Below are 8,934 nucleotides of genomic sequence, written 5' to 3' on the forward strand. Positions count from 1 at the left end.
TTCACACAAAGATTGCTTATGACGTAAGGGTGTATCATGACCTTGACCCAAGGTCATTTGGGCATAGGCAATGTCACTGGCAGAAAAAAAGGCAAAATTCGTGTCCGGTCCATATATTCCTTATGGAGAAGCATTGAATGTTCTTACTTCACACAAATATTGGTTATGACGTAAGGGTGTGTCATGACCTTGACCCAAGGTCAATTGAGGAAGTTCAAGGTCATTGTTTCGAAAGTGCTTAATTTTGTCTGTGTCATTTCTTGTATTAATAGAAATATTAGAAACTAAAATTTGACACAAAGCTTGCTCCTCTCAGGCCACATAAAGTTATTTTTAGATTTCATCCCCGTCTCTCTGAAAATGGCCTGCCCCGATGAAATTTTTATTTGGAAAAAAAAATGTGTGGAAAAAAAATTTCGGAAAAAATCGGGTTCAGTTTACCAATAATTCAAAATGTTTAAATATTAAATGGCTGGTTGACATGTGGATTTCTTTGATTCGAGTTTGATTTGAGTCATGGTTGTTAAAGGAAGGATGCAAATGTCCTCATGCATTATCAGTTAACTTAAAATAAAATGGAATTAAAGGATAGAAATTGGTTTGTTTACTCCTATTAGCATTAACAGTTTTAAAAAATAATCAGTTGATATTTATAGAAAATGGTCAGTGAAATAGATTCATCCAATGTTTTCTATAATAGCAAAATTACAGGCGTTATGATTTTTTTCTTAGCGGGGGGTATCAATTGTGAGCTTGCTTACAGTACCTCTAGTTTTACATTTTCCTTTAATATCGAGTACTGGTAATCATACTGTGTTTACGTTGACAGGCTTAGTTTTTTAATCAAATGTAAACCGTTCAATCAAGCAGAAAGTGACATAATGCAAAAAAGTCCGCCCTAGACATATAGATTTTGTACAAAAGTTTCCTGCACATGGTGATTTCCTCTGAATAGCAATTTGGTCCCATTGAGTAAAAAAATGGTATGAAAATAAGGACATTAGGAGTGAAATTGAAGTCAAAGATATACTAGCCAGACCAGTTTGCTGTTCATTTTTGTCAATGTAAACAAAGTGCGCCAATCTTTATCAACATATTTGGAGCAATGCTGTTTTTGCTTTGAAAACAGTGGCATTGTTTTGAAATGCTATACGCTTTAACGTTATAAAAATCAATAATGTTCACGATTAAACTTTTTTTAATTAATTCTACTTTCTGTCTTTTTACTCTGGAGCTGAAAAATAAAATCAGGTAATTATTTAAATGAAATTACACTCAAATATTTTTTAAAATTTTGTACCGAATTTAAATTGATAACTTACATCTCCGAGACAGTACCGTTCCTCTTACCTCCGTGATTGCCTCGAACTTCTTCTCTGCAAACACGGACGTAACGACCTCTGGGGTGATTGAAAAGAGGGTGTCTTCTACTTCAATGAAATTGCTGAAAGAAATCACAAATTCAACAAATTATTTTGAACAAAATCTTGGAATAGTGTGTTTAATAAATGCAAGCGAATTTTGATGGAGAGCTTCCACCCTAGTTAAGCAAATTATGTAAATATATAACAATTAGTAATCAGTGGTGTATTTAGTTGTGTTTTTTGGGATTTTTTTTTTGGTTGCTGATGGGTTTTTCCAATATTCATAACGATCCAAAAGTATTAATCACAATTGTTGTTTTTCTCCATCAATATCAATACGGAATGATTGAAAAGCTTTTACCTCTCAAAGGAGACGGACTCGACCAGTCCCTCAAACACCCCCACCTCTTCGTCTTCAAAGGTCACCGGCTGCAGATAAAATAGGTTGTTATGTATAACGAATAACCTTTTAAACTTACATTGTTCTTTTTCAACCGCATTTATTGTGCTTAATATTTGGAGTAATACATGTATTTGAATATTAAAAGATGAATAAGGTGTATTACCTCAAACACAGTGGACGGTGTCGAGTTGTAACACCGTTGACCAGCAAAATCAGTTGCTGGTCGGATGCAGACAATGTAGAATACCTCTCCAACTGAGGCGTTTGGGGATTTCGCGATCTCACCCCAGAGGGTAAGACGGGCTGTTCTCCCCTCATTCTTAGTAAATATAACAACCTCAGTACATGTATTTTAATCGAACCTCAACATTCATTTTTTCATTACGAAATATGTTTGCTGACATATATAACATGTCATTACAAAATGCAATTTAAACACCAATAAATTAATAACATTAGTTGCATATTATGAGTGTATGAGTACTGGATCAGACAATGGTTGCCATTATAAAGAGAAAAAAAGGCCCAAGACGAATGAACAATGCTTGACGTATCTCGGTCTCTGCTAGCAAATGAGCAGCGGATGCCACTTGTCGTTAGTTTTCATAAGCATTAAAGCGAGATGGCAACGCATTTGTTTAAAATTGTATTTCCTTGTTTGCACAACTACTTTTTAAAGAACTATTCATCATAAAGTTATAGATCAATAGCGTTGCGTCTGAAAAGAGGAAATGCCATTTAAAAAGGATTTTAAATGTCTCTGTTCTGTAGCTAAATTACACGGTAACGAATATCCAAACAGGAGTGGATTCTTGGATAACATTAAATATTTTATGTTTACTTTGTTATTTTCCTGGCGAAAATTCGAGTAATGAAAATCGATGAAATCCTATATTTATTTTATAATATAAAAAACAATGAAAAAAAGCTAGCCCTTACCTAGTCCTGTTATAAATACCCGTATGAAAAAAAAATCCACCCTGACTTAAGGCGGACAGAAGGAGGAATTTAATAGGCGGACTCCGCCTTTTATTCTTGTGAATGCATTGTAAATTTTACAGATTCAGGGTGGAATCAGGGCGGTATATGGCTCGAAATATTTAAATGAGATAAAGCGTATTCCGTGAAAATAAAATCCACCTAAACACGTCTATTAACCTGGAAAAGATTCCTCCTGATCAAAGTTGGATGAATTCCGCCTTAGACGTAAAAGGATTCCGCCTTGGATATTCATGGAATAATGTGGAATCCGCCTTAAAATACGATGGAATCCTCCTTAAAATAAGGTGGAATCTGCTTTAAAATAAGGTGGAAGCCGCCTTTTTATCCGCCTTACCATGATAAGGCGAACTCCACCTTAAAATACTTCTTGACCTGTGATCTTTGTAAAAATGGTGGGTAGGGGTAGATTCATAGTCTGTCTCAAATCCTTTATTCCTGAAATATGCTCAGTGTTCCAGACCCTGTAATTTCAGTGTTTTTTTCCTAGAACACAGCATATTTATATATTATATTATATATCACAACCAAAAATTAAAATATCTTACTAGTTAACTTGATATCTTTTTATTTTCATTAACATTTTCCAATATTAAATTGACATGAATTCATAAAAGCATTTGGTCGCCATAATAGTTTCGATCGCTCCTCTACTGCCACTGGGGTATATATATCGGTTGAGAAAGTTACGGTCGGTTGCTTTCCGATCGAGGCATTCAGGTTGCATGTTGTAGTAAAATGTTGATAGTGAAGAATAAAGAAAACAACAATCAATGAAAAACAAAATATGTTTTTTCTGTGAAAGGATTTTCCACGCGGCTATGTTAAGGCTGTCCGAAGCTAAATGTATATCGAAAAATGATACTATTCTAATTATCGACAAATACTTTAACCGAGCGAGTTTTTTAAAACTTTTATTTCATAAATTAACAGTGACATCTAACACTATATTTGATGCATTTTCGTGACGTCATATATTTTTTCTTAAGCACGTGACGGGTGTATTTTATCACGGTAAATAATCAATGAAAATCGCATCGGCACAAGTGAATAATGACATTATATCAAATATATTTTTATGAAAAATCCTTCGATAAGTAATGTATTTTGCAGTTCTCGCTGGGGGTTCATATAAATATTTCGTTTATTTGAAATATTGTTAAAACATTTCGCACCGCCATCAAAATTAGGCACATTTTTACCTTTTAGGCTCGATTTTATATGCATATACATATTGAAGTAAATATTCTAATTAAAGCATCATTGAATCAGATAATTTCCTCTGTGTTTGGTTATTAGATAAAACGTTACGATGATCCCGAGTCACGTGACAGAAAGCGATTTTTAGAGGCTATAAAAAGCCGACGCTCTATTGCACGGAGTTCAGTTGGCGTATAGCGGCAGAAGCGATAGGAATATGGGTAGGAAGTTCGAACTATAGGTCTCATTTGCGGTGTCTCAAATTAATGTAGACGGACCATTTGAGATTTATATAGTCTTCGGTACTGTACTAGTAGTTAATACAAAGCCAAGAGAGTGATTTTAGGCACTAGGGTTCAGACTGCGGTCTGTGAGGCTTTGGTTCAGCACACTTGCTGGAACGTAGAGTTTCAGACAAATAAAGGTTTCAAGCAAAGAGGGTTTAAAGGAAAATTTATTATATCATTCAATCATATTTGTGATCAAAGTGAAGTGATTTTCATTTATTTATAATAATCGAACTAAACTAAACGTAAGGTAACGTTAAGAAAAATTAATATCATTCGTAGTTAGAACCCACAAAACACATTACAATTTGGTTGACCAAAAAAGGGACCTCACCTTTGCTGACAGGAGGAAAGTGATTGTGACAGAAAAGATTGAAATGAAGAACCTTCTTGAAATATTCCCTTTGGCTTCATCTTCGCCACGAAGTAAGTGATTGAGTTGTACACTAGCATTTCAATTGAAAAAATTAAATTGGAAGGTAATTTTTTTTTCACATGTACTTACACATGTCAAAAAGTAATTTAAGTTGAGTTTCATATCATGAACATGGGTATCTCAAATACAATGGATGTGTTGAAGTTATAAAAAAAGCCAAACCTCTTAATCTGAGATGCTTTCAATAGTTCAATTCCATAGATATCTCTCAGTATTACCTTTGTCTCATTGAGTTCAGCTTAAATAGGACTGTATATACCATATATATAATCAATTCTAATTCATTTAGATATTGAAGGAGTTTGACAGACTCAAACCAAATCTGTCCTGTCAAGGATTAGAGGATGTCCTTTCCCAAGGATTAAAGAAATACAAAAAACCAATTCTAACTCTCAAGTCAAAGAAAAAGGCAGATTGTTTAAAAGAAAAAGAAAGTTCAGCCTCTCTTCTACGATCCTCGGAACAATGCGACTGTAAGTAGTTTAATCATACTTCTAACATTCTAATACTATAATCGGTAATTGGTAACTTTGATTCTGTATGTCGTGTATCTTGTTGCAACCGAATAATTATACATTTACACTGTACCTCAAGATTTTTCCACTTTTCATATGCTGTTTTGATATTGAATTTAATAACAAATTTTATCATCAGGAAAGAATGAACAGCTTATGCTTGTACATGTATTTTTGTAATAATTTCTAAACAATATAACTTTTTCCCCCATAAATGCTGATGACTGTCTAAGTATTGCTGGGCTGTCCCTCCTATTTAAAGAGAACCCCGAGGAAATCATCAGGTTTGAGGAGGATCCAACAAGCTCGCTATATATATATTAGTGAAAGAGAAACTTCTGTCAATGGGGGAGGATGTTTTTGTTCTATACATTGAAGGGGGAAAACTCACAGGGTGTGAAATTATTTACCAAATGGGAGACGAGAAAAACGTACATGCATTGAAAGACAAGAAACAGAACTACAAGCAAAGAGTAGCAAAGCCCGAGCCAGTAATTCGATGTAAGTACTGCGGAAAAGACCACATTAAGGGATCTGATCATTGTCCAGCTTACGGCAGATTTTGCAGTAAATGTAATCAGAAAAATCATTATGCAGCAGTGTGCAAGAATGGGATGCAGCCAGCAAAACATTATTCCAAACATAGGAAACCAAGAAATCGTCAGATTCATCAGATCGAAGAAAGTAAAGAAGACAGTGATGACAACTTTTTCATGTACTCACTTGACTCGGGAAAAGAAGATGACTGGACGGTGCAATTACTAGTCAATGATGCAAAACCCATTAACTTTAAAATTGATACTGGTGCTCAGTGCAACGTTATGAGTTTAAAAGCCTGTCAAGATGCCAACATCAAAATGAAACAATTGACGCGGAGTAATAACAAAATAGTCTCGTATTCAGGCCATGCAGTGAAAGCCTGTGGAAAAGTTCAAACCTTGGTGAGACACAAGGACCAATATTTTCTCATGGAAATTCAGATAGTTGATGAAAACGTTCAGCCCATACTCGGATTGAAATCCAGCTTAGATATGAACTTAGTGAATCGTGTGTACACAGTGAACAGAAATCAAAGTACTGAAAGTGTAGAAGGACTACTCAATGAATATGATCATTTGTTCCACGGAATCGGATGTTTACCTGGAAAGTACGACATCAAAGTTGATCACCGTGTTAAACCAGTAGTAGCACCACCCAGAAGAATACCTCACACTTTGAAAGACAAAGTACGTGAAGAACTCCAAAGAATGGAATCCATGAAAATTATCTCAAAAGTGAAAACTCCAACTCGTTGGGTTAGCCCCATAGTAGTAGTGAAGAAACCTAGCGGCAAAGTTAGAATTTGTCTGGATCCTAGAGAACTGAATAAAGCTATATTAAGAGAACATTACCCTCTAAAGACTGTCGAAGAAGTTGCTGCAAGCTTGAAACAAGCGAAACACTTCACAACAATGGATGCAGCCTCAGGATTCTACCAAATACAGCTGACCGAGGAGAGTTCTTGGCTCACAACGTTTAATACCCCCTTTGGCAGATACAAGTTTGAAAGACTTCCTTTCGGGATATCTTCAGCACCGGAAGTGTTTCAGAGGGCGATGTCTCAAGTGTTTGAAAATCAGCCATGTGAAGTCATAGTAGATGACATTTTGATATGGGCAGATAGTGAACAAGAGAACTTAGAGAAACTACGGCAAATACTGAAGAGAGCTAATGATCTTGGATTACGCTTCAATAAGGACAAGTGTAAAGTCAACAAGAAAGAAGTTGAATATGTTGGACATATTTTCAGTGCAGAAGGTGTAAAGCCCAGTGACGACAAGATCAAAGCAATTTTGACAATTCCAACACCAGAAAATAAGAAGGAGTTGCAGCGATTCATGGGAATGATAAACTTTTTGGGCAAGTTCATTCCAAATCTGTCAGCACGAAATCAACCACTGAGACAGTTGTTGGAAAATGAAGTAGACTGGCACTGGGACGAGGCCCAAGAGAGAGCCTTCAATGACTTAAAGGAAGCAATCACCTCAACTCCTACACTGAAATACTTTGATGTCAGTGATGACATCACATTATCCGTAGATGCATCATCTTTTGGATTAGGTGCTTGCATCATGCAAAGAGAGCAACCGGTGGCTTACGCATCTAGAGCCTTGAATACAGCTGAGAGAAATTATGCACAAATTGAAAAAGAGATGCTTGGAATTGTGTATGGACTACAGAAGTTCAATGAATATGTGTATGGAAAAACTGTTTTAGTCGAAACTGATCACAAACCACTAGAGAGCCTATTCAAGAAACCCTTATCCAGTGCACCACCTCGACTACAACGGATGATGTTAAAAGTCCAGCAACATGACATAGTAGTGAAATACAAAGCTGGCAAGGAACTTTATATTGCGGACACATTGTCTAGATCCAAAGTTTGAACAAGTTGGTAACCTTGAGGAGCAATTTGAAGTACATGTCATTGACACTATTCCAGTAAGCCATGAAAAAGTGACACTTTTTCAGAGTGAAACTAAAAAAGACCCACTTCTCATGAAACTAAAGGATACAGTTCTACAGGGATGGCCGACAAACAAGAGAGACTTGGATAGGGAACTTACTCCCTATTGGAATTTTAGAGATGAAATCAGCATTGTAGATGGCTTATTGTTGAAAGGAGACCGCATTATTACACCAGAGAAGCTTCGACCAGAGATGTTGAAAATCCTACACAGCAGTCACCTGGGACAAGAGAAATGCATACAAAGAGCGAAGTCAACACTGTTTTGGCCAGGGATTACTACACAGCTGAAAGACTTGATAGAACAGTGTAATATCTGCAACCGATACCGAAACTGTCAACAGAAGGAGCCAATGATATCACATGAGATCCCAGGATATCCATGGCAGAAAGTGGCAGCAGACATTATGTTTTTCGGAAACGCAAGATATCTCATAACAGTTGATTACTTCTCAAAGTTCATTGAAGTGAATCGCTTACCAGATGGGAAAGCTGCTACAATTATTAACATACTGAAACAGCATTTCGCACGACAAGGAATCCCTGAGGAGTTCATCAGCGACAATGGACCTGAGTTTGCAAACCATGAATTCCGACAATTTGCTAAGGAATATGACTTCCAACATACAACATCATCGCCGAGATACCCACAGAGCAATGGTATGGCTGAAAGAGCTGTTCAGACAATCAAAAACATTTTCAGAAAAGCCTAGGATGACAACAAGGATCCTTATCTCGCACTCATGGAGTTAAGGAACTCGAAAATTTCAGGAGTGAAATTTTCCCCTGCACAACTTCTACTTGGACGGAACACGAGAACTCTTATACCAACCGTGAAATCCAGCCTGCGACCAATGGGATATAACACAGAGAAAGTTCTCGAAGAGCTCCAGAACCTCAAAGACACGCAAAAGTCTTTCTATGATCGCAACTCCAAACCACTCAAACCGCTTGAAATTGGAGACACTGTACGCTTAAGAAATCCAGGACAGTCCATCAAAACACCAGGAAAAGTGGTTAGACCTGCAGAAACGCCAAGATCATATGTCGTATCGCATGGAAATTCAACATTGAGGAGAAACCGCAGAGACCTCATCAAAACAAAGGAACGAAACACAGAACAACAGGAAGACGCTGAGGAATCAACCCAAAGTGAAAATTGTTCATTTCCAAATAACCTGCCTAATGATTCTAGCGCTCATTCTGGAAAACTTGACGTGCCAA

At 36.6% G+C, this 8,934-nt stretch overlaps 1 protein-coding gene across 1 annotated transcript; it reads left to right on the forward strand.

The window, feature by feature from the left end:
• The first annotated feature begins 5,617 nt into the window (after positions 1-5,617).
• LOC128174801 (uncharacterized protein K02A2.6-like) lies at positions 5,618-8,423 on the forward strand. Its single transcript, XM_052840255.1, has 2 exons — positions 5,618-7,624; positions 7,716-8,423. The coding sequence occupies exons 1-2, from the start codon at positions 5,618-5,620 to the stop codon at positions 8,421-8,423; spliced, it is 2,715 nt and encodes a 904-aa protein (XP_052696215.1).
• Positions 8,424-8,934: the final 511 nt, after the last annotated feature.

This window comes from Crassostrea angulata, chromosome 2 (assembly GCF_025612915.1).
Source record: "Crassostrea angulata isolate pt1a10 chromosome 2, ASM2561291v2, whole genome shotgun sequence".
NCBI classification, from domain to species: Eukaryota; Metazoa; Mollusca; class Bivalvia; order Ostreida; family Ostreidae; genus Magallana; species Magallana angulata.